This window comes from Gossypium hirsutum, chromosome A03, assembly GCF_007990345.1.
Source record: "Gossypium hirsutum isolate 1008001.06 chromosome A03, Gossypium_hirsutum_v2.1, whole genome shotgun sequence".
Lineage (NCBI taxonomy): Eukaryota > Viridiplantae > Streptophyta > Magnoliopsida > Malvales > Malvaceae > Gossypium > Gossypium hirsutum.
Window position 1 is genome coordinate 110655287 of NC_053426.1, and position 26419 is coordinate 110681705.

Consider the following 26419-nt stretch of genomic DNA (forward strand, 5'->3'; position numbering starts at 1 on the left):
CAATTAGTACAGTTTATTAGTTAAAGTTTCCCCTATTTTAGTGTTCAACTTCTCTAACCTCTGTTTACTACGAATCATTTTTCTCTCTGTACAGAATTCAGATGACTATTCCATTTGTTTCTCTTAAAATTAGACTCAATAAGGAATCTATACATATAAAGTATGTCTTCTAATTATTTTTTTACAATTTTTAGTGAATTTCTAAATTCAGAACAGGGGATTCAGAAATCACTCTAACCCTGTTCCACTAAAACTCAAATTTCTCATAAAATACAACTCATTTACCTGCTTTGTTTCTTCCATATAAAAATAGACTCAATAAGCTTCAATTTCATATTTATTCATCATCTAATTCTATATCTACTAATTTTATTGATTTTTCAAACTCACATCATTGCTGTTGTATCATACTATTTTATAGCAAATTTCACCTTTTTATGAATTTCTATGGATTAGATAGCACATTAAGCATACATAACACCAAATATGATCTTGATTAGACATTCCAATGGCTAATCATTACCAAACATTTCCTTACCACCTAATAGCCATATCATAAGATCATATACACAAAATGATTATAATGCTATACATGCCATACTCAAAATATACAAGCCACTATACCAAAATGGTCCACGGATAGTGTGAGCGAGCCTCTGACCGTTCCCAATTTCTGAGCTGGCTTGTCAAAACTACAAAGAATAGAAAGGAGGGAGTAAGCATAAATGCTTAGCAAGTTCACATGTAAATAGCAAGTAACATAATCATGCAATCCAACATAAAACATCATTTGTATAAATATCACCAAGACATTCATGTTACATTTGCATTAATTTACTATCTTACCACGATTTCATCATACCAAGCTCTCAACCTGAGGGTTTAAGTGCATACCTATCCAAATTTTCTCATTCATCACACTTACCAACATGTCACCTTCGTCTTAAGTATTCTCCTTATTCACTTAAGATTTACCCATTGAACATATTGGAATATAATTTGGATACATGGATTGCATGCACATAAGTGCCATACCCGCAGCTAGACAAACTCAATAGCCTGCGGAAATTATGTAGCCAAGCTACCATGTAACCTGTCCATAAGCGAACTTGGACTCAACTCAACGAGCTTGGGCGTTCGCATCCATAAGTGAACTCGGACTCAACTCAACGAGTTCGAATGCCTAGTTACATCTCACGAACTCGGACTCAACTCAATGAGTTCGGAACTCAAATATCCTAGTGACATGTCACTTGTATCCTAATCTATTCCAAAGGTTTAAACGGGATTTTCCTCAATCACACATCTTTGCTGTCTTCTACGGAATGTCGGAACTGATACTTAATAGCATTTCATATTTATTAAGTAGCTCACATAATTTGCATATTACTAAATAATAATCCACAAAGCATAATATTTCATGATAATAATCATCATATCATATAAATAACATTAAATTACTTAAAATGAAAATTATGTTACTACATTTACACCTGAACTTATCTAGGTACAAAATGTTAGAAATAGAGCCTATTCCTCATAAACTTTATTTTTCCCTCGATCGCGACTCGAATCTTGTTTCTCTTGATCTAAAATAACAAATTTAGCTTATTTAATACTCACATTTATTAAAACAGTCCTTTACTCAAACTTTGAAAAAATATATTTTTGCCCCTAAACTTTTACATATTTACACTTTTTCCCCAAGGCTCGGAAATTAAACTTCATCTTATTTTCTTATGTATTATGATATGCTGATTATTTTTCCCTTCTATGGCAACATCAAATTCTCACTCTAACATGTACTTATGAATATTAGGTATTTTTACTGATTATGTCGTTTTACTCGTTTTCACGTAAAATCGCTTAGCAAAAGTTGTTTAACACAATTTCAAGCTTCATATTATACCATAAAACATCAAAATAACTCATTTCACCTATGGATATTTTTCCAAATATAAACTCTATGTTAAATTATTGCTAGAATAAGCTTAATCAAGTTACCGGGACTCAAAAAACGTAAAGAACATTAAAAACGGGGCTAAAATGGACTTACAATCTAGCTTGGAAGCTTGAAAAACCCTAGATATGTCTTTCTCATGTAAAATTCGGCCAAGGGGTTGAAGATGGACAAAAATTGGCTTTTAATTTTGTTTTTAATTCATTTTAATAACTAAATGACCAAAATGCCCTTAATTAAAAACTATGGTGTTTTATCTTCCTTTAGGTATTTTTGTCCAAACTAGTATAATGGTCTAATTGCTATCCAAGGACCTCCACTTCAAAAACCCATTACTCACAAGTACTTAGTACCTTTGTGAACTAGTACACACATTTTACAACTTTTGCAATTTAGTCCTAAATATCAAATTGGACCCTCTATCTATAAAATTTCTGAACGAAATTTTCACACAATCATGAAACCATGCCATAGACCTTAAAATGATAATAAAATAATTATTTCTATCTCGTATTTGTGGTCCCAAAACTACTATTCCGATTAGGCCCTAATTCGAGATATTACAGGACCTGAAATTTTAAATCCAAAAAGTAGATTAGTATATTCTCGAAAATAAAAGTAGGGGACTAAATTCCAAATGTACAACGTGTATAGGGACTTAGAGAATATTTTAACATTCGATTTTTTTACTTTATAATTTGACATAAACAAATAATCAACCCAACGCGAAGCATGGGCTAGGAACCACAATAGTTTATATTGAATTTTAAGTTCAAGACAAGTACAATAGATTTTCTTCTAACATGGTCAAAGACAAAACCAAAATAATGTTGATAGTTAAGAAATAAATAAATATATAATTGTTGAGGGGGAATCGACTTCTTCCGGAGAAGTCTTCAATGCGTCGTCCTCTAAGCAACCGATTGAAGCCCCCAATAATCGAAGGTATTGTCCTTGGGAGAGAGTTTTGTCCCCAGCCTCCACGACGAGCCAACGTGCTGTAAGTGGCTACCTTGAAAGTCTACTTCATACATGGGTGCCTTGATTATACGTGGACATATGACCACTTATCGAGAGGCAATAAAAGCATCTCGCCTTTGGTGGAGTTTAAACCCATCACCAATTACATATAAGCCACTTATTAGAGTATATCTGTCCCATATAGATCACAATGACAATCTTTTTTAATTCATTTTCTTATTCTTCTTTTTTTATCAAGCACCGTCAATTTTATTTTCTATCTAAATTTTCACTCTCAAATTTTTTTATTATAATTTTCCATTTAACTAAATGCATGTTAAATGCCATTTTGAAAATGAAGTGGAGCACATGTAAAATACATGAATCAAATTGTAAAGACAAGTTTATAATGTATTTATCACATAAATAACTTGAATTTGACATGTTAAAAGAAACATATAGCATCATTAATAGGGGTGAATTTAGAAAATTTCTAAACATTGGAATTGAATTATAAATTTTTTGAAAATTCAAAATGTAATTTTATAATGTATTAACTTATAATTTCATCATTTTTTTAAATAAATAAATAAATAATTTTTTTAGAAAGGTAAAGCATAATTTTATCATTACAAATTTTAAATTTAATCATTTATAACAAAACTAAAACGAAACCTTCTTAGGGGTGGGGTTCAAAGCCCCCATATCCCCCACATTGTATTAGCCTCTTAACATCCAATGAATGTCCGAAATTAACCTATATTATTTTTTTGGTAAAAAATAGCAGAAATCAACTACATCAACATAATTCTAATGAGAATTTCCTATGGTTTCGAGTTGTTGAAGATCAGCTAACAACAATGCTCTAACACTCATTGGAGGCTATTTAAAAGTGCAACTTGTATTTAAATCTTCAGCATCCATCTTCGTTAAGTAATCCACAACCTTATTTTATTCCCTTGGAATATGTCGGAATTTAACTTGCAAGCCATTCACGAGTAGAGAGTAAATGAGTCTTACCTCTAAAAGACTATTATCCATTCCATAACCGTTGCTAATAATATCAATCAGAATGACATTGTTATTTTCCACTTCAATCTGTCTGAAACCTTTATTCGATGCAATAGAAAGTCCTTCATAGATCGCCATTGACTCGGTTTAAAAAATTCCCGATTTGCCAATTGTCATTGTAAAGCCAAGTAATTAGGCTTTATCTTGATTTCAGAACACCCCCTACTGCAACACAGGATTTCTTAGGAGAGAAACCTAAATTAATAGCTAAATTGATGGAAGGAGCTAATTATATGAAACCATATTTTGAAGATATAATCAAAATTCTTTGAGGATTAGGACCAAATTAAAATCTAAATCATAAATTGAGAACTACTGCTGCAATTAATCTAAAGAGTATCATATTAAGCCAAATTTGGCATTAACTTTAAATTTTCTATTTATTTATCAGTTTCCCTCCGTACAAGTTTTTTCCCGCGTTTCTTCGAAGGTTTCTAATAACTTCTATTGGTTTCCATTTCTTAATCCGAAATATAATTTACAAAGTATGAAGTTAATTATTTTTGTAAAAAATGGAAGCTTAGTTTGCAAATCAGATCAAAACATTCGGGATTTTAGCCATTTTTTCGGGTGAACTACGAGCGCATCGGACTTATTCTACTCTCGAAGGTAGAGTGGACCGACGACCCGACCCGCATTCAGGATTTGGGTCCTTAATTGATCGGAATTCCAATCGCGCCGGAAATCATTTCAGTCACCGTAATCGGAGGCTTGATTTGAACGGCCGTGATCCTCTCCGTCGGTATTCCCTACGCTCACGTGGCTTCTCCCTTTCCCTACGCTCATTGCACATTTCCTTTATTAACATGTCACTTAATGTTTGTTTTTCGTTTGGTTGCTTAGAAAAGAAAAACCGAAAAAGGAAAAAATAAGTATACGAATTAATAGATGTTCTTGGAAGTGAAAATAGATTGAATTTTCATTTTGTTGAAATAAAATTTTGATTAATTAATTTATTTTGCTTTGAAAATCAGTAGCTTAAAGCTAAATCTATTAGTTGAATTACCGAAAAGTAGTTATGTAATGTAAAATTTTCTCGATACTTTATCTGAGTTCTGAGCCCTAAGCTAAATTGCTGTAAATTTCATCCAATAACATATAATATATATACAGATAGATAAGATTGCTTGATATTTCATTACTTTGTGATTTGCTTTTACTTTGGGGAAATTACTTAACAGTTAAGTGCATTGAGCTAGTGTTGCTATCTCTTCTTCAGTAATGAATATTTTGAGTTTCTTTCATAGAAATGCTATAATGAATTTGGCTTTGTCATGCAGCAACCAGTTTGTCTAAGTAGTTCAAGTAGGCCACGTTTAAGTTCGAACTAGCGACTGCCCGGAGTTTTGCTGCGAGTAAAAGGCGCGTCCATTTCTTCAAACAGGTTGGTGCTTAGAGCTCTCTGCAAGTTTCAAATTCATAGCACTTACATTGGTTGTTTTTACTGTGATTATTTACCATGTCAAGTAGAACTAGTAGTTCTGCAAGTTTGAAACTCATAGCATTTGCATTAATGCACTTATGGCACTTTTATTGCTTTTGCTGCACTAGTTGAACGAAAAATGTATTCTCCAGTCTTACTTTGACACCAATTTCCATTCAACCCGTTTAAATTCTCGAAGGACAGCATATCATATCTATAATTTTCTGAACTCTACTAGAATCCAAATCATGATTTTGCTCTTTTGTTCTACTTTTATTTCGTGGGATTTGTTGAGTGGTGCAAAATGATCAAAAGGGAGGCAACTATTAAACTATCAACTTGTGTCATAATCTGTATAGGACGATTCAGTGTCATATATGGTTGATTGTGATCCATTATTGTTGCTGCATCCATAAAATGAAATTGTGGGTCTGACTGGGTTTAGCAATAAGGAAAAGAGGTACAATGTGATCTTTTAGGAAGATAGATGGCTTGGGTTATCACCGGTTTATGCATGGATCAATTTCATAGGAGTAACCTATCATGCACTCTGATGCAGCAATTTGTCGGTTGCATTGTCACTAGTGTATTCAATTTTCAATAATTGTTTTGGCGCTTGATACCCTAGCTATTTTTTATAGAATTGCCCGCTATAATCATCATGTTTCAACAGACTTTTTTTTGTCCCTCTTTAGACATTAGATATTCTGTTAAAATTTTGCTATTAGTCCGTGTACTATGCACAAGTTGTAAATTTTTGTACTTATACTTTAATTTGGTCATTTTTAGTCTTTGTACTTTTCAAATTTTAAAAATTTAGTCCTAAACAATGACTGATAAATTCATTAAGTTAAAATTTGTTATTTCCAACATCTTATGCCACAAACATATTATCACGTTTGTAATTCTATGTCAACTTACTATTTTCACACAATGCTTCAAGAAAATCGTTTCATAGTAGTTAATAAATTTAATAGCTCTTATTTGAGTCAAGATTAAAATTTAATAAAATTTAATAGCTCTTGTTTGAGTCAAGATTGAAATTTAAAAATTTAAAAAATATAAAGATTAAAAATATCAATTTGAAGGACGTGGATTAAATCCACAATTTAACGTCATAGTATGGAACTAATAGCAGAAATTTTAGAGTACATAGACTAAAACCTGCAACTTACATATAGAACATGGACCAATAGCAGAATTTGACCATTTATTTATATTCTTGAACAGATTAAATTCACTCTTTTTGTGCTCAAAAAAAATCTGTCATTACTTTGAGCCTACTTCTGTTAATGCATTAAATCAGATATTTCTTTTGCTACTCCCCAGCTATTAGTAGTACCATAATTTCCAGGCCCACTGCTGCTTGACTTGCATCACTAACAACCATTACCGTCCAGTCCCACTGCCGGTGTGCTTCCCATGTAGTATATTATTGTTATTTACATCACTTTCCACTGCCACTACTACCCAGCTACTTCTGCTGTGACTTCCTAGTAAATTAGCATTACTAACCATGTAGACCACTAGAACTTGTGACACTCAGTAATGGGGATATCCATGTTTCTGTCTTTCATTAAGCAGTGGGCTACTTCAAAGTCCAAACTGCGGTTTAAACATTTTGTACTTTTTTTTCCCTTTTTCGTTTTCTAATTTACTCATTTAGTCCTTGTTTTAATTTTTTGAATTTTCTTTCTGAATCAGAAATCAGTATTTTGATAGATTTGAACGTCGATTTAATTTTTGCGACACAGCTATCATGTAGGCAGAGGTGTCGTTCACTAGACTTGCTTAGATCCTTGGGTTAGAGCTTGTGGGAACTGACCTTACTATAGAAAAAGCATATACTATCTCTATTATGTACCCAATTGCAAGGTATTTGAATTAAATCCCACTTAAAAAGTATGAGATTTTTAGTGAAATTTATATGAACCATGTTTGTCTCAACTTCAACAACTAGCTTTTGAGATATAATTCTCCATTGATCTATATTTGTTAGTGCTTCAGTTTCCTTTAACTTTGATAGCGTGTGAACTTTAAAATGTAAAGTATCTATCGGTTTCAATGTCCCTTTCCTTGCTTGACTAACCTGCCCTACTTGTTTTCCAAAATAGACTAAAACCAAATTGTTTTACGTTGTCAGCTACAGTATTGGTACTCACCATGCTCTGTGTCTCAACCTCTATGTTAAAACCTTTTTCCTTGAAATTTCTTAGGCAATTTTGGACACATAACAAACATAAAAAACAATACAAATATATAATATTAATATAAAAGTATGTCAATAGTAAGTTTAAGGTCAAAATATATCATAAGTACTTATACTTTTCAAAAATTTAAAATTTAGTCTTTGTATTTTTATTTCTAAGAATTTAGTCTCTTTATTTTGTTAAATTTAGATTTATTATAATGTTATTTTTTTAGTTACATAACTATAAAATGAATTTTTTTTAAATGTTACACTAATAAATATAATAAAAAATTTAACAATATTAACAATTAAATTTAGATTTTAAAATTAAAAAAAATGATTAAATTACTAAAAATAAAAATATAACGATTAAATTCTAAATTAGGTAGAAAGAATTTACCTAATCTGATATGATGTTTATCATGATTTGAAAGTTTTGTATTAAAATGCCCATTTCCCCACATGAGAAATGTCACATGTACCACAACTTGTTAGGATCATTATTTATAATAAACATAAAAGCAGATGTAAATCATATCCCTCATTTGACTCTCTAGAGGCAAAAAGAGGGAAGCATATTATACTCCACTTAATATATTGAACATATACTCTTCCTTTTTCAATTGTATAAAATATTCATTTAAAATAATCTTTATCATGAAGAAAGCTAAAAAGAAACTTAAAGGAAAAAATGAAAAAAAGGGGAAAATGAAAGTTTATGTTTTACAGAAGATCCTTATACTATGAATTTTTTGTATATCTAGTCCTTCTATTATAATTTAATATTTCTACTCCTATTTTACCAAACAGGTATTTTTAGTTTCGATGTCAACTTTTTCTTCTAATTTTGCTAAATATTATAATAGGATATAGCACTTGACTCTACATCCACATTTTGTACAATTAGATATTATTTTTGTATATTTAGAAAAAGAATAAAAATTATAATAAAGTGTATAAAAAACAATGCAAAAGTGATAATGTATTTAAATATTAAGGTAAAATTAGTCTCAAGTTAGATCCATGACAACCCACTACCTCTACCCCTATAAGCATTAATAAAAGTGATTGAGGGTTAAAAATTATCAAAGTATGGAAAAGGGGACTAAATCCGAAAAAATGAAAATTCAGAGTCTTTTTATGAAAATTTACCAAAATGAAAACGGAAACTTAAACGCGTAGAGTACAGCAGTATTCGGGTCTTTGGTCATCTTCCTCTTCACGCGGCATCTTCCCCTTTAATCGCCACTCTCTCTCTCTCTTTATATATCTTTAAAAACCATTCTTCAACCTAACAAAAAAAACCACAGCAACAAAAAAGAAAACCATACAAACAAATCCTGAAAGACTCTCTCTTTACAACGTAAAGAGCAAAAACCCCAACAGCAAAACGTGTAGCAATAAGGTAAAAACACGGTAGGGAAGGAAGGTTGTTTATATATACATATAAAAGTTATAACGGAGAAAAGGTCGAACGATTCAAAAAAACCCAACGATGGCTATGATGTTACGGTCGCTCGCTAGGCCGCTTGAACGTTGCCTTGGGTTAAGGGCCGGTGGGGATGGTCTCATGTGGCACACTGATCTTAAACCTCATGCTTCCGGCGATTACTCTATCGCCGTCGTTCAAGCCAATAAAAACCTTGAAGATCAAAGCCAAGTCTTTACATCTCCTTTGGGTACCTATGTTGGTGTTTATGATGGTCATGGCGGACCCGAAGCTTCCAGATTTGTAAACAAGCATCTTTTCCCATTTCTCCACAGTAATTGTTCTTTGACCCTTTTAATCTTTTTCTTAATTCTTTTTTCTGGTTTTTTTTTTAGATTATCTGAAATGGGGTTTTCTTTGCATGTAATTTTTCAAGATTCAAATATTCTTTTGTGTTTTAATGGGCAAAGAGAATTTTGGGTTTTTGTCAGTTTATGATATTTTGAACAACTTCCAAGTGTATCATGCACGGTTATTTAGTTGTTATTTGTGTATATGAATGAATATGAATTACTTTGTCTAAATATAAATCTTTATGCTTTTGAAATTGGAATTTGGTTCTCAAGATTCTAAAACCATTCAGTTTAATTTCAATTTTTGGCACCTTTCACCTCCTTGCTTTATTGGGTTTTGTCAGTGAATGGTTGTGTTCTTGTTTTAATTTTTCTATGTCTTAATTGTAGAATTTGCTACAGAGCAAGGGGGATTATCTGCAGACGTGATAAAGAAGGCGTTCAATGCTACTGAAGAAGAGTTTTTACATTTGGTGAAGCAATCATTGCCCGTAAGGCCTCAAATTGCTTCAGTTGGATCATGTTGCCTTGTTGGTGCGATATCCAACGATGTGTTGTATGTGGCGAATCTCGGCGACTCGAGAGCAGTTCTTGGCAAAAGAGTTTCGGAGGATAAGAAAAACAAGGTTGTGGCGGAGAGGCTATCAACAGATCACAATGTTGGAGTTGAGGAAGTAAGGAAAGAGGTTGAGGCTCTTCATCCTGATGATTCGCATGTCGTGGTTTACACTCGCGGAGTTTGGAGGATTAAGGGCATAATCCAGGTACTTAACAAAATCTGTTGGCAAACCCAATTATAAGAGTTTTAAGTTGAATCAGCCAGGTTGAAGAACAATTCATGTTTTGGTTCGATGAATTCGATGGATTTGCATATACATCTTTCTTTCCAGACATTGCTTGTATGTTTATAGAAGAGGTACATTTACAAAACAACTATGCATTGTGCATCCTCTGAATCATAATGCTAAGCTTATGCGACTATATGGAGTCTTCTCTCTTTTCTTTTTCGGGTTTTTTGGGTTCCTTTTGTTGATTTCTTTCCCCTTTAACTTCAGCAGTTAAATGGTTCTCTGTAATGGATAATGTTGGTCTAAGCATTGAACTTATTTTTTTATTCAGGTGTCAAGATCTATAGGTGATGTTTACTTGAAGAAACCGGATTTTTATAGAGATCCAATCTTTCAACGATTCGGAAACCCTGTTCCCCTTAAAAGACCAGTTATCACGGCAGAACCCTCCATCCTTATTAGAAAGCTTAAGCCGCAAGACTTATTTCTGATCTTTGCATCAGATGGCCTATGGGAACAGTTGAGCGATGAAAATGCCGTAGACATTGTTTTCAGAAACCCCCGAGCCGTGAGTATTCACCTTTGTCTTATTGGTTAATTTAGTCTTCATTAGCAGCTGGACTGAATGACAGAGTATTGATTTTCAATTTGCTTGTATTACTTGCAGGGTATTGCTAAGAGACTGGTAAGTGCTGCACTTCGAGAAGTTGCAAAGAAAAGAGAGATGAGATACAGCGATATTAAGAAAATCGAGAAGGGAATAAGACGGCATTTCCATGACGATATAACCGTAATCGTCATCTACCTAGATCAACACCGAGGCTCTTCACATAACATAGTTAAACATAATGCCATGGGGTGCACGATGGCACCAATCGACATCTATTCATACAATGCAGATGAAGGATATGAAGGAGATTTACTTCAAACAGTTTCTTGAATACACAATAGAATGAGTTAATATTAGGTTTAGCACACTGACTTTTTATTCTTTTTCAAGTTTTATTCATGTATAGAGAAACCAAATGATAGGGTGGATTGGTCCTTAAACCAATGTTTCATTGGGAGAAAAATAGAGTTTGGAAGGTAATTTTAGCCACCTGAGACGGATTCCGACTCTGGCGGCTATAGGTGTTCCGGTTGAAGTTCTACCGGTTGCCGAAAAGGCTACATTGTTTTATTGGTTTATTAAATTTATCGCTTATATTATATTTAATTTGAAGTGAGTAACTAAAGACAATTAATCACGTTATAAATATTTTTCTTAGTCAATTATACATAATTTTGATCGGTGTAATAATAAATTTAACTCTTAATATTTATATAATTTGTGTGGATATTAATAGAATATGTAAATATTGCAAATTAATATTGTTAAATCATGACCAAATTGACAAAATATGTAAATGTTATGGGTTAAATTTGTTAAATCAATATCAAGTTGATAGGATATGTAAATATTAAAAGTTAATTTTGTTACTATATCGATAGAAAAAGTATAATTGATGAAAAAATATTAATGTCATGATTAATCGTTATTAGTTGCTTACTTTCAAAATTGACAATGATTAAATTGCTCTGACTTTTTTTTAAAATGATCAATTTGCTCAAAATGAAAATTGAGAGGAATCTAAAAGTCTTTGTACCCCGTTCTTATACAATACCATATATAAGTTGTGAATTTAGTTTTTGTACATTAATTTAATCAATTTTAGTCTTTGTTCTTTTTAAATTTAAAGTTTTAGTTATAATTCAAATTGTAAATGAAATTCGTTTCATTATATTATGTTATTGGTCTTATACTATAATTACAGTTGTCAATTTAATTCATATTTTTTAATTTTATCTCTTTTAGTTGTTATACTTTTAAAATTTTAATGCAAACGAAAATAGTTAAATCTATTAAACGTAGATTTACTATGTGTGCAATATATGAAAATAGCAGCTATTATTTGATCAAGACTAAAATTGAATAATACGAAAAATACAAAAATTAAAATTAAATAAATTAAAAGATAGAGATTAAACTCGCAATTTATTCATAATACATGAACTAATAACATAATTTAACTTATTTTTCTTAATACTCTTAAATTAAAAATGACACTTAATAAACTACAGGAGTTAGGTGAAATGACAAAAGTCTCTACTACATTAACCAGTGGTTGAAAGTTTGATCATTATATTGACTCTTAGTCTACATTTACCCTTTTAAAGGACTTATAAAATGTAAAAAATTAATTATTTGACTCGGAACCTAATAACACTACAAAGTTGGCTTGTAATTTGTGTATCTAAAACAAAAGGGAAAAAATGTTTTGTGAGGCAAATTCCTTCAAACTGAAAGACATGGGAATTTTGGCAACTGGATAGCAAAAACCTAACTTGTTAGGTGAAACGAACCAAACTAAAGCATAAACGACAATCAGTTGCGCTAAAGTTAGGATGTCTGTCACTTTTTAATTTTTATTATACAACTTGCTTCACTAAACAAATACTATTTAATGAACTTTTTAATATTCTCACTCTACTTTTCAATAATTCATAAAGCTAATAAATATATTATATTCTTTCAAATTACTTTTCTTTAAATTGTTTTTTTCTTTATTTTAATTGAAAATTTTTATTGTATTAATTCTATAAAAATATTCAAAATTTTAATTTATTCTTTGATTTCTAAATGTGTTTAGACATTAAATATTAGTTTTGATATGATGTAAAGTATGCCTGAATTAAATTGTAAATTTATGTATACTTACATCATTAATAACTTAAATCTTATGCGTTAAAAAAATACTGTTAATAAATTTTAAGATGGTTAACACTTTAAACTGTTAAAACGATTTTTAAGTAAAAATCATGTTGGTACTCTAACCGGAATGGTTATACTCTAGCTACTTGGGTTAACTGATAATATTATAAAAAGTAGAGGATTAAATTACATCAAATAAAATTATGGAGATTACATTTTAAATTTGAGCACAATAGAGGGATCAAAACTACAATTTAACTCTTTTTAAGTTCAATATTTTGTTAAATGATTAAATCACTATTTGAGGCTTGAACTTGAAACCTACTTCTATATTGGGGTTTGAACTTTTTTTTGTCTAAATTGGTCTCTATACTTAGTAATTGTTCTTATATTGGGGTTTGAACTAGGCCATTGTTTTTAGGGGTCGGGATTAAATTGTTTAATTTTACAGTAATAAAAATGTAATTTCACTATTTTAATAATCTATCTTTATAAATTTTAAAGGTTTAAATCAATTTTTTATTATTTGAGAGGTTAAAGTGTAATTTTACCTTATTAATTTAAAATTTTATAAATTATAAAGAGTTTAAATGAAAAATTTTCTATTTTAGGGGAAGCTAGGATCTTGCCAGCCCTAGCTTTGACTTGAACTTGGCAGTTGTTTTAGGGCTTAAACTTAACAGTTGTTCCTACATTGAGGCCTAAGCTTTAGAGTTTTCAAAGAAACATCAAAGACTAACTTGAAAAAAAAAATTAAGCCCCAATATGAAAATAATTACTAAAGACCCAATATAAAAATAGTTACCAATTTTAGGAAAAAAAAGTGATTTAGCCCTTTGCCCAACCCCATTCAAGTTACCAAACGAGAGGAAAAGAACAAATTCCTAGAAAATCTACAATTTTGTGCGCTAGAAAAGAAAATACAAATAGTCGTTTCAGTATAATTTTCTCGGAAAATAACCAAAACCCAGTCCTTTAAGCTTCAACGTCCAAAGAAAAAAAGAATGACTGCAAGTCATTTGGTTGCTGAATCCGTGTGGAAAACAATAGAGTCAACTCATTCAGGTCTTTCTTTTTTTCCCCCCTTATTTATTCTTTCTCTGTAGAAATTAAATTCCATCTTCTTCTTTTTTCCTTTTTTAAATCCCTAAATTTTGTGATCTTATGACCCAAATTGGCCAGTAAATGAAGAGCAACTATCAATGTAAGAAATACTCATTTTCTTTTAAATCTTTTTATTCTTCGGCTTTTTAAAATAAAAATGGTGGGTATTGATTAATTTTGAACTTTCTTTTATTGTAGCTTGCATTTTCTGTTTGGTAAAAACTTCGAGAGAGCAACAAGGATAGTTGACCAAAGGGGTGTCAAGAAAATCTCCGGTGAACCCAGTGGTCGTTTTATCTTTCAGGTTCATTCTCTTTGTTTCTATCTCAATTTTTGAATATTGGTCGAATTCTCCTATTAGTCCATGCACTCTGCATAAATTGCAGATTTAATCCATGTTCCTTGATTTAATGTTTTTAATGATTTTTTTTCTAATTTTAAAACTTTAATTTTAGTCTCATGTTATATCTATTTAATTAAATTAAATTATTTTATTTCAGTTAATAATTATTTTATTCTATAAGGTTAGGACAGAAAAATCTAAATATTATAAAATTAAATTGACCAAATTAAAATATGTAGACTAAATCTGTAATTTAGGCATAGTATATATAATAAGGGCAGAATTTGACATAGAATATTTGGACAAGTCGGCTACCTTATGTGAAAAATGTGGTCATTTTGGCAAATATTCCATTTTAAGAACTTTCCTGGAAAGTTTTCTGAAAATGTGAGCCTTGAGATAAAACCCGAAGTAGAATTAAGACACATCAATATATATATCCATTTGTATATCTCAATATATATATATATAACATACGCATGTCTAGTTAGAATATTTAGACAAGTTGTCGGCCACCTTATCTGTAAAATGTGATCATTTTGGCAAATATTCCATATTTAAGAACTTTCCTGGAAAATTTTCTGAAACTATGACCCATCAAGGCTCTTGGCAGAATCGTAAGATAAAACCTGAAGCAGAATTGAGACACATCAATATATATATATCCATTTGTATATCTCAATAGATATACACATACGCATGTGTGGTTAGAATATTTGGACAAGTTGTCCTCTACCTTATCTGTAAAATGTGATCATTTTAGCAAATATTCCATCTTAAGAACTTTCCTGGAAATTTTTCTGAAACTATGACCCATCAAGGCTCTTAGCAGAATGGTGAGATAAAACCCGAAGCAGAATTGAGACACTTCAATATATATCCAATTGTATATCTCAATATATATATACATACGCATGTCTAGTTAGACTATTTGGACAAGTTGTCATCTATCTTATCTGTAAAATGTGATTATTTTAGCAAATATTCCATCTTAAGAACTTTCCTGGAAAATTTTCTGAAACTATGACCCATCAAGACTCTTAGCAGAGTCGTGAGATAGAACCCGAAGCAGAACTGAGACACATCAATATATATATCCATTTGTTATATATACATACGCATGTCTAGTTAGAATATTTGGTCAAGTTGTCATCTACCTTATCTGTAAAATGTGATCATTTTAGCAAATATTCCATCTTAAGAACTTTACTGGAAATTTTTCTGAAACTATGACTCATCAAGGCTCTTAGCTGAGTCGTGAGGTAAAACCCAAAGCAGAATTGAGCCACACCAATATATATATCCATTTGTATATCTCAATATATATATACACATACGCGTGTCTAGTTAGAATTTTGGACAAGTTATCTACCTTATCTGTAAAATGTGATCATTTTAGCAAATATTCCATCTTAAGAACTTTCCTGGAAATTTTTCTGAAAAACTTTTTTTTTCCCATTGTTTGGTGCTTTAGGTTGTGGGAGAATCTAGAAGAAAAGAAGAATATTTCTGTTTTGCTGAACATTATTGTGCTTGTTATTCATTCTTTTATGATGTAATTAACAGAGCAGAACAGCTTTGTGTAAGATTTCTTTATTCCCTTTTTCCCCTTATTTTATTGCATTTAATATATAGGTAAAAATTTTGAAATTGAGCAAATTGGTCCCTCTAAAAAATTATAGCAATTTATCTTTGTCAATTCCGAAAGTGAGCAACTAAAAACAATTAATCAAATTTGTTAAATCAGAACAAAATGGAAAGAATATGTAAACTTTGAGAGCTAAATTATTTATTATACCAATTAAATTTATGTACAATTGATGAAAAACATTAATTTTGTGATTAATTATTCTTAGCTGCTCACTTTTGAATTAAAAGGGATTAAATTACTCCAATTTTTTTAGAGGACTCAATATGCTCAATTTGAAAATTGAGAGGGACTGAACTATATATATTTGCTTTATTTTCATATTTTGTTTTGTTTTTTGTATAGTGTAAGCATCAATTAGCTGCAAGGCTTGCTGGATCATTGGGAGCTTGTATTGAAGTTAAAGTGTCTGATGAACAGCTAGCTGTATTACTTTCAGAGCTCTAAATTTTTGTAGTAAAATCGTAGCGGGTCGGATCCGAAATTTAATCTAGTCGGTTTATGCAGTTACCTTTAAAGAAATGACATTTAATAAATATGATTTAATTTTCGATAAATAAAAATATTGTTTGTATGTTTCACAACAAAAAGAATGAACAAATTATAATCATCAAATCAAGGAACAATATTGTGAGTTTTCATCTTTTTAATCCATGAATTGAACGACGTTTTCGAGTTCCGGAACCCCACAAATCCATGTTCTTTGCTCTTGTTCATGCTATCCAACAGTGACTTCCCCGAAAGCACCGAATCAACGAACTGCCATGCTCCGGCATCATTCAATTTCATCGGCAAAAGATCGTTCTCCCTCACGATGTTGTCCCACACCGGACCTTTGTCTTTCATCATTTCAACCAAGCTTGGCACCTTCTCTTCGGTTTCTTGAAATCCGTAGTGTTCGATACCGAACTGGTCAGCTAACACTTTCCATAAGTCCTTCCACTTGAACACATCTCCATTGCTACAATTAAAGGCTTCGTTTTTTGCTCGCCGGCTCATTGCTGCCCATATTTGATGTTCTGCAATCAAATCCGCATCCGATGCATCCCAATACCCTTCCCACGCTTGTCGGTTCCCCGGAAACCTCAACGGCTCGCCTTCATGCTTACATATCGCCGCGTAAATGCATAAACTCCGAACTATATTCATCGAACTAAACGGAGAAAACCCAAAAACCAATCCCGGCCTATGACCTGACCATGTCAAGTTCTCCTTCTGCTTCACTTCTTCCAACAAAACATCCTCGAGCGTATAACAAAAGTTTGACGATTTAAGCCTCGGAAGATCCTCGCGAAAAGGAGGATCATGGGGCTGAACATGATATTTTCCGTACAAATCAATCGGACCAGTGTAATGCCGCCGACCGGTTTGCAAGCATATATGTTTCAATTTGGGTGAATTCGGGATTACCGCTTTCAACACGTTCCGTAACATAGTGCCATTGATAACGCAGTTTTCATCTTCAGTTGATCTCTTATCCCATGCAACATAAAACACATGAGTCACATCATTAAGCTTTGATAATTTATCATATGTTTCTTCTTCATCTAAAACATCGCATTGTATGTACTCAATAGGCAAATGACTAGTCGAGGCTGGTCGAGGCTGACGAGCAACACCGTAGACCTTCCACGGTCCGCCGGGAATACCGGAGAACGGAAGAATCTCGGCGAGACTGTTACCGACTATGCCGGTGATGCCAATGACCAAAGCAACACTCTTGTATTTGGATTGTTTATCATGTTCTTCCATTTTCTTCTGTAAAAAAAAAAAAAATCTGGGTTCATTAGATTAAATGCAAAGAAAGAGAACCCAAAAAAATGAATGAGCATTAACGTACCTTGGCAGCACCAATGGCTCCTGCCCACCACCAACTCATTGTATGTTATTTTTTTTTTTTTGCTATTAATGAAAAAAATGCTGAATTACATCCTTAAACTTTGTCTGCAATGTTTTTATAGTGATCCGCTTTGACAAAAGTGACGTCTGGGAATTTAAAAAAGGAAAAAAAAAACAATCTTATCTATTTACATATATCAACTACAGCTCAACAAGAACTTGTTATCAATTTGATTTCTTTATAATAATAATAATAATAATAATAATAATAATTTTAGTTCGGATAAATTATAAAAATAATCACTTTTGTTTGTCTCTGATTACATTTTAGTCACTTATGTTATCGTTTTGTTACGAAGTGGTTACTCTACCGTTAAACTCCGTTACCTCCCTAACGGTAGTCCTATGTGACAATCTAAATGGATTCTAAATACCAACTTAGATGTACTACGTGACAATCTAAATTAAATTTATTTAATTAAAAATCTATTATCATCCCAATTACTGGACATTTAAATTGTCATTAAAAATCTATTTGGACTGCCATGTAAGATAACTGTTAAGGATGTAATGAAGCTTAATGGTAAAGTGATTACTTTGTAACAAACGATAACGTAAGTGACTAAAACGTAACATTTTAAACATAAATGACTAAAATGTAATATGAGGCAAATAACAATGACTATTTTTATAGTTTACCCTTTTATTTTTAATTTATTTGAATAAACATGGATACAACACATATATATTATATAAAATAAATTAAGTGGCGGAATTTTTTTAAAAAATTCAGAAAGGACGTGGAAAATGGGTTAATTGATGAATAAATGTGTAAATCCTTCAATAATTGAATTGGTCATATTATTATTATTATTATTTATTTTTTAAAACCGGCCAACACATAAAGACTAAGGATTAGACAGCTAGTAAACACATCAGCATATAATAAGCTTGCGTGGAGAACCTAGCGTCTAAGGAAACAATACATCGTTATCTATTCACTAAATCTTCTAATGCTATGCAAAAAAAGGATAGAATTTTGTGAATTTTATAATTGGAAAGTTGGATTATGTTCGGTTTGTATTTAAGGATAGGAAATTAATATGAAATTTGGCTCTTTTTTTTTTTTTTAAATTGTATTCCAAGTTAGTTTTTTACATAAGTCAAACAAAACATTTTAAGAATATTTCTTTTAAGCGGATTGAGTTTTAGTTTAATTAACATAAGTATTATTGTTAATATAAGAGAATATAGATTTAAGTACGTTGAAACGTTAGGTCCGTTCTTGACATTGTTGGGGCCTTAGAGAAAATAATAAAATAGGTTTTAAGTTCCTTAAAAGTTTGAGAATTTTAAAAAAATAATTTTAGGCTCCTTAACAACTAGAAAACAATATTTTAGACCCCTTTCAGTCTTGGGCCTGGGAGGCCGCACCTCCAGATAACCCTCAGAGTCGACTTGTAAAGTGCATTATCCTCTTATTTATAGGTTCGAGTGGGATATGATTAGAATCTATAATGAGATTGTTAAAAAAAATAATTTTAAAGCAAAAAAGTTTTAAGATGGATTGTGAATTTAAGGTTTTTTTTAATGGTTACAAGTTGCTTGGAAACAAAATATTAGTAAATTAGAACAGAAAAATAAATAAATAAATTGAAAAAAATTTAGTTTGCCGATATGATAAATTAATTTTGTTTAACATTCGTTGTAACAGCGGTTAGAACGAAAACAAGCAACAAAAAAAAAAGAGAAAAAGAACCGACATAATTAATCTTTGTTAACGCAATTTACACACAGTGGTCCCACATTTGTGGAATTTCGCCCAGTGAATAATTTTATTCAACAATCGTTCGGATCACCTATTGGCTTAAACTCAATTACCTTTACACAAAAGAAGTAATTCAAGCTTCAATACTGACCTCTATTGTCACAAATCACTCACCCAAATACCTCATAATATGATAGACTTTAAGCTCCTATTTAAAAGCTGAAATTATCTCATTAATCGTCCTGAGTCTTAGTACCCTAGGGTGAATCAAACTCAGTATAAACGAAACCTATTCAAGGCCCAAATCAATACCTAAGTAGAGAAACAGTTTCGTTATAATTGGACATAAAACGAGCAGCAATTATCCCAACAAAAACATATTGTGGAGAGCAAGCTAAAAGAGAAACTTATTCCTAAGTTGGCAAATGCAAATGCAATTGCTCAGCTGTTTGTTTCATGCAAAACTTAGTTGGCAATTAACAAATTCAAATAGGCTCAACATCTTTAACCTAATTGCAATTTGAATTCCTTCCTTCAAAGAAATCCTTCAACATTTTTATCTCTTTGTGCAAGCACTATTGTAACAAGTCCATCTTCTTAGCTTTCACTAGAGTCATCTTCTTAGCTTTCACTAGAGCATCTGTGGTGATATGGAGTTTACAGTAAACCTTATAAGAATGGGGAGTAACAATCCTCTTTTGTCCGATGACTCTTTTGTTTTGGGTAAGAAATTCCAAAATTCATTTTACCTTCTTTCCATGAAGAGCAAATGAAAGTTGTGTTATTGTTTATGAGAATGCATGAAAGTGATCTAGAGTTGAGTCTGAGTTTTCTTTACTATCTTTTTAGATCAATCTTGTACATTTTATACCATTTGTCATATAGAACTTTGGGTTAACTTCGTTTGGCCCGCAAAATTGATGTTATATGTCACGTTAAACATTCTAAAAAAGTAAATGGTAAATTGGATTAGTGGTCATCCAATTATGATTTTTTTTTTAATCACCCAACTATAAAAATTACAAAATGGTTAGTCAATTACTATTAAATTTTTTTCTTTTTTTTTGTCATTAAAATATGAAAAGTGACAAAATGATCTCCATTATCACTTTAACCGATTGGTGACTAAAAAAACATTTGAATAATTAGATGACTATTTTGTAAAATTTTCATAGTTGGGTGACACATCCTATTTGATATTTAAAAATATATATATAACGACCTTGAATACATGGTATTAGAGCCGCCTATGATTGCAATTCCACATTGAGTGCCCATAGGTTGGATCAATAGGTACTCCGAGCCAAAATCCTAAGTGTGTAGTGGTAGAAAATAACGACAAATACCCATGACAAACGCAATACGAGTTTAGATGGAGAAGAATATTAAGCGAAACACTAAAAAATTAGATAACATTATTAATACCACATCAGAAAACAAGTACACTTGAACGCTCTAGGAAAGCATATGACTAATATCACTAGGGGGGTTTAGCTAGGTACAGCTGATGGTCCCAAGTTGAAAGGGACTCTTGAGTATAGCTGATGTTTTGACCTTAGCCCTATATGGTAGGGGCAAAACACTATCTATCGGGTGTGTCCGCACCCAATGAGATAGATTTTTGGTCATCTAGACTGATCGGTCTATGGACGCCTCTAATCCAGCTGACTTATCCTATTTTATACACAAAAATGTTGAAATCTCTAGATAATGAAGAGTAAACTAAAAACAAATAGCTTCCATTAACCAGGCATGGTGTTAGAGTTTAGGGTTTAGAACTAATAAAGAATCATGATTGCAAGCCAAACCTGGATCATTCATATACATTAGATGACAATGATCTCTGTAAGTTTTTGCATTAAAACTAGGTTTGAGGAAACATCAAAAATGAAAATCCAATTTTCAGACATAAAATACTTCATTAATTACATTAACAAAAGGCCTATCAAACATTCCTTTAGAAAACAATTTTGAAAAGACACTGTTAACTGCACATAATGATTTATATTTGACTTGTATAAAAGCAATTGTACATACCTTTTCAAGATTTTCAATTCCCCTCTTTCTTGTTTCATCTGCTATATAATACAAAGTTCCCCATCAGCTACATGCATAGCTAAATAGAGCTTTAGGCATTCAAAAAGCTAAAGAATACATGTTGGCCTCGAGGAAACACACAGAATTGTGCACAACGTCACATTTCAACTTTCTCTGCATGCTTGAATTGATGAACACAACGAACAGTGCTAACACAATACTAAAAAGGTTTTCTTTATGGAAGACAAATTTCTATGACCATTTTTCCACAATACGCTCTGATAATCTAATTTCCTCATCCTTGGAAATATGTGGATCTAGCTTCTGAAGGCTGTCAATAAATGTCTTTGCCTCATCACGCCGATTGAGTTTACAATATCCATCAACTATGGAATTGTATGTATTCTGGTTTGGTTTACAGCCGTGCTTGATCATGAATTGGACAACATCAATGGCTTCCTCAAACAAGGAATCAGCTGCATAACTTGCAACAAAGGTATTGTAAGTGATAACATCTGGAACAAGGCCGGAATCACTCATTTCTGAAAATATCTGAGAAGCCTCTTTCATTCGACCGTTTCTACAATAGGCATAAATAACAGTGTTATACGAGATTATATCTGGTTTTATTCCTTTTGCCTGAGCTTCCCTTAAAATTTGTTCTGATTCCTCGAACTTTTCAGAGCGGCTATACATATACATCAAACTGTTGTAGGTCGTCAAGCTCGGAGTATACCCACACTCATTCATGAAGTTCAAGATCTCGTTTGTCTTGGAAACCATCTGCCTCCTGCCATATATCGAGAGCATGGCATTTAGAGTAGTTATGTCAGGTGGAAATCCTTTCTTCCTCAATTCCAAGAAAGCACGCTCTGTGTCCGCAAGAAGGTCACATTTACTATTAACCAAAACAAGAGTCTTTAACAGCACAGCATGAGGTTCGATGATACCAGAGTATATCTCTTCTGCTAGGGCATGCATCTGATCTACCTGCTTCCCATTGGCATAAACATGAAGCAAAGAACAGTAGGTTAGCTCATTGGGTTTGCAACGACCGTCTCTCATTTCAGCCAGTATTTTCTCAGACTGCTTCCAAAGCCCTCCCCGTGCCAATGCCGCCAAAACAGCATTATATGTAGAAAGGTCGGGGGTAACTCCAGCTTCCACCATTCTCTTATAAATAGCCATGGCTTGATCAAAAGCACCACAGCGACTGTATGCACTAATTAAAGTGTTGAATGTGTCCCTTTCAGGTACAAACCCTGCCCTCTTCATCTCTTTGAACACTCCAGACACTTCTACATCCATTCCATTTTGCCCAAATACTGCCAATAGCGTATTCCAAGTAACAATATCCGGTGCACCATTGCATGCCTTGATCTCGTCAAAAATCTTCATCATCTCAGTGAACTTCCCGCGGTTACCGTGCATCTTAATTAGAGCATTGAAAGTGCAAATATTTGGCTTGCAACCAGAAGTTCTCATCTCCTCAAAAACCGCCATTGCAGACTCATCTTTTCCAGCCTTGGCAAATCCCGACAAAAGAGTGGTATAGGTAAAAACATCAGGCTTAATCCCTTTTCCCTCCATCTGTGTTTTCAAGTCCATTGCTTCCTCCAACAAACCATCCCTAGCATAAGCGGAAATCAACGAATTATAAGTCACAATGCTAGGGGCAAACCCATTAAGTTCCATCTCTTTTAAAACCTCCATAGCTTCCTTCGGACGCCGAGACTTCCCATAAACATCCAACAATGCATTGTAAGTAACATTATCTGGACTAAAACCAGCCAATTTCATTTCATCGAAAACCGAAGCCGCTTCCTCATGCAAAGACCCTCGACGACAGCTACTTATAAGCGTATTATAAGTATAAGCATCAGGGGCAATTCCATCACTTTTCATCCCATCAAAAAGAGTCATGACCTTACTCCAAGGCATGCCCATTTTACCATACACATTCAAAACCACATTATAAGTTATCAAAGTAGGCTTACAGCCCTCTTCCTCCATTTTCTTAAAAACCACCATGGCTTCCCTATACCTCCCACTACCAGCATAAGCAGTTATCAATGAAGTATAAGCATAAACATCAAGACTAAACCCTTCTTTGTGCAAACCATTAAACAAATTAGCTGCAACAGAAACCCTCCCCTCTTTCCCTAACATACTGATAATAATAGCAACAACAGAGCTATTCAACACCAATCCACAATCATTTCTAGCTCTAACCCAATTGAAAACACCCCAAGCCAAGTCAGATTTCTTGTAAAAACCCAAAGCTTTAACAATTCCCACCACTTCCGCAGCCAAAAAATCAGCTTTCACATCTGGGTTTTCTTGGTATTGTTCAAACAATTTACTCAAAACAACATCAAGTTGATTAGAATCAAAAGAAGGTTCAATTAAGGAATTAAGAACCTGCTGACCTTGAGCAGAGAGGTTGTTATGAGTCCAACGCTTCCCACGGTTGACGTCACGTGACCGGCCGAGACGGTTCCGGGTCCAGACTTGTGGGTCGATTTGTTGTTGGGACTTAGAATTATGTCGAAGAAGGAGGTCTTGAAAGACTGGAGTCGAGGGAGCAGGTGAATTGGGCTGTGAAGTTGGGTTTTGTTGAGTGAAGTGAGTGTGGTTTGATAATGGGGTTTTAACAGGTGGGGGATTTGGAAGGAGAAGAGGGAGAGCAAGCCTCTCTGCCATTAAAGAGAGGATAAGAAAGTTGCAGCCTTTGTATCTATGGCTGAGTTAGAAATAGAGAAGGAGAAAAAAAAAAAGGGTAATTGATAATTTTAGCAAACAGTTGGTGTGCGCTTTCGTTATTACTTGCAGAGTCCACAACCTTTCTTCTTTTTTTTTTTTAGAAGGGGGACATGACAAAGATATAAGAAGGATATTTTAGGAGGGAAAGGGAGATTATATTCGTCTGTGGTTAAGAATGGACTATTGAAATATTCTGACCAATAAAAGGTTGCCACGTTAACTCTGAAGGCGGACTCTTAAGTCAAAATTTGTGACGTTTGCCCTTCAGGCTTAAACCTCTTCAGATATTTGAATTTAGGATTAGTAAATACAAAGTTAGTTCGACTTAGACAAATTATACTTATTTAAACATTTTTTAATCAAATTCATGTCAAAAACTACATATTTTTAACTGAAAATGATTTCCGATAATTTATATTTGTTTTATGAAAAATAATTTAGTCAATAAAAAATGACTTATAGATTAATAAAAAATAATATATTTTTCCTGAAAATTGATTTATCATTTTGAAAAGGGTAAGTCATTTTCTATAAAAAAACTCTTTTATTTTTATATAAAAATTAATTTAAAGTCAAGCTTAATACTATTATATTAATAATATTTTTTAAATATTTAAAATAAATAAAATAATATTTATATTTTTTAATATTATTAAACATAATTATTTAATTATCTATATATAATCATAATAAAAATAAATTTAATAAATTATTTAATATTTCAATTTTATTTTAAAAATAAATTTTGAAAATAATAATTTTAAATGATATTATTCATATTGTATTGAAAAATATTCAATATTAATATTTTAATAATAAATATTTATTACAATTATAAATATATTATTGTTAAATATTTTGTAGTATAAATGTTAAAATATACCATAAGTATATATACTCTTCACAAATTTTAAATTTAATCCCTATACTTTTATTTTCAAGAATTTAGTCCATTTACTTTTTATATTTGAAAATCAAGTCCAATTGTTAACATTGTTAAACTTTTTTGTCAATTTTGTTGATGTCACATTTTTAAATAAAAAAATAATCAATATTCATGTAACTAAAAAATGACGTTATAATTAACATGAATTTAACAAAATTAATAATGCTAATAGATGAATTTTGATATCTAAAAATTAGGGCTAACCCCAAAATAAAAGCACATGGACTAAATTTCAATTTTACGAAGAATATAAGGACTTAAGACATACTTTAACATAGTATAAAAACATGAATATTTTAATTATATAAATATGAGTATTTGTTTAAATAATCCTTAACTTCATTTATCCCTTAAAACTCTAATGTGTCAATATGTACTCTCATATATGTAATACATATAATTTAAATTAAGTTTTAATTAAGCATTATTTATTATTAAGTTTATATATGACATTGATTATTACAAAATATTTTCTTATTATTAAATAAGTTTCGATTGTCAAAAGAAAATTGCACTGTAATATTTTATAACAAATATATCTATGTCGTGTTTGCTTTACAAAGAACAATATAAAATATAAATTTATAGACTCAATTAAATAATGGAAATATAAGAAAATATCACATGTATGTTTATTTAATTGAAAACTATTTTTATGAAATATTTTCAAGAAATCTGTCAAATATTTTACGTAGATTCATCCAATCACCAGAAAATATTAACTTTTCCAAAATATTATTCAGTTTTTAGAAATAATTTTTCGAAATCAATTTTTAGTGAAACAAACGAAACCTAAACTTGAAAGTCGTAAGTTAACTTAATGTTTTTTTAGGTACTTAATACTATTAAAAATATATTGACATGACAGTAACGATCAATGGAATGGTGACAAGTGATAGCCTCACATTTTAACTCGTGGCAAAAATATATTTATTATAATATTTTTTTTTATTTTTGCCACGTGTTGAAATGTAAGGCTATCACATGTCACCATTATATTAATATTGCTTTTAAAAAGCACTTCTAAGATAATAATAAAAAAAA

General features: G+C 31.7%; 4 protein-coding genes across 4 annotated transcripts; 2 read left to right on the forward strand and 2 right to left on the reverse strand.

Moving 5' to 3' along the window:
* The first annotated feature begins 8807 nt into the window (after nt 1-8807).
* Nucleotides 8808-11391, forward strand: LOC107886960 (probable protein phosphatase 2C 63). The gene is made up of 4 exons (XM_016811073.2): nt 8808-9368; nt 9778-10151; nt 10507-10743; nt 10843-11391. The coding sequence occupies exons 1-4, from the start codon at nt 9101-9103 to the stop codon at nt 11113-11115; spliced, it is 1152 nt and encodes a 383-aa protein (XP_016666562.1). The 5' UTR covers nt 8808-9100; the 3' UTR covers nt 11116-11391.
* Nucleotides 11392-13757: 2366 nt separating this feature from the next.
* Nucleotides 13758-16641, forward strand: LOC107886962 (zinc finger SWIM domain-containing protein 7). The gene is made up of 5 exons (XM_016811075.2): nt 13758-13992; nt 14110-14131; nt 14230-14335; nt 15849-15956; nt 16368-16641. The coding sequence occupies exons 1-5, from the start codon at nt 13932-13934 to the stop codon at nt 16467-16469; spliced, it is 399 nt and encodes a 132-aa protein (XP_016666564.1). The 5' UTR covers nt 13758-13931; the 3' UTR covers nt 16470-16641.
* LOC107886961 ((S)-8-oxocitronellyl enol synthase CYC2) lies at nt 16550-17989 on the reverse strand. The gene is made up of 2 exons (XM_016811074.2): nt 17863-17989; nt 16550-17780 (listed from the first exon to the last, which is right to left on the reverse strand). The coding sequence occupies exons 1-2, from the start codon at nt 17899-17901 to the stop codon at nt 16638-16640; spliced, it is 1182 nt and encodes a 393-aa protein (XP_016666563.1). The 5' UTR covers nt 17902-17989; the 3' UTR covers nt 16550-16637.
* Nucleotides 17990-21618: 3629 nt separating this feature from the next.
* Nucleotides 21619-24549, reverse strand: LOC107908856 (pentatricopeptide repeat-containing protein At5g02860). The gene has a single exon (XM_041102100.1). The coding sequence runs from the start codon at nt 24367-24369 to the stop codon at nt 21919-21921; it is 2451 nt and encodes an 816-aa protein (XP_040958034.1). The 5' UTR covers nt 24370-24549; the 3' UTR covers nt 21619-21918.
* Nucleotides 24550-26419: the final 1870 nt, after the last annotated feature.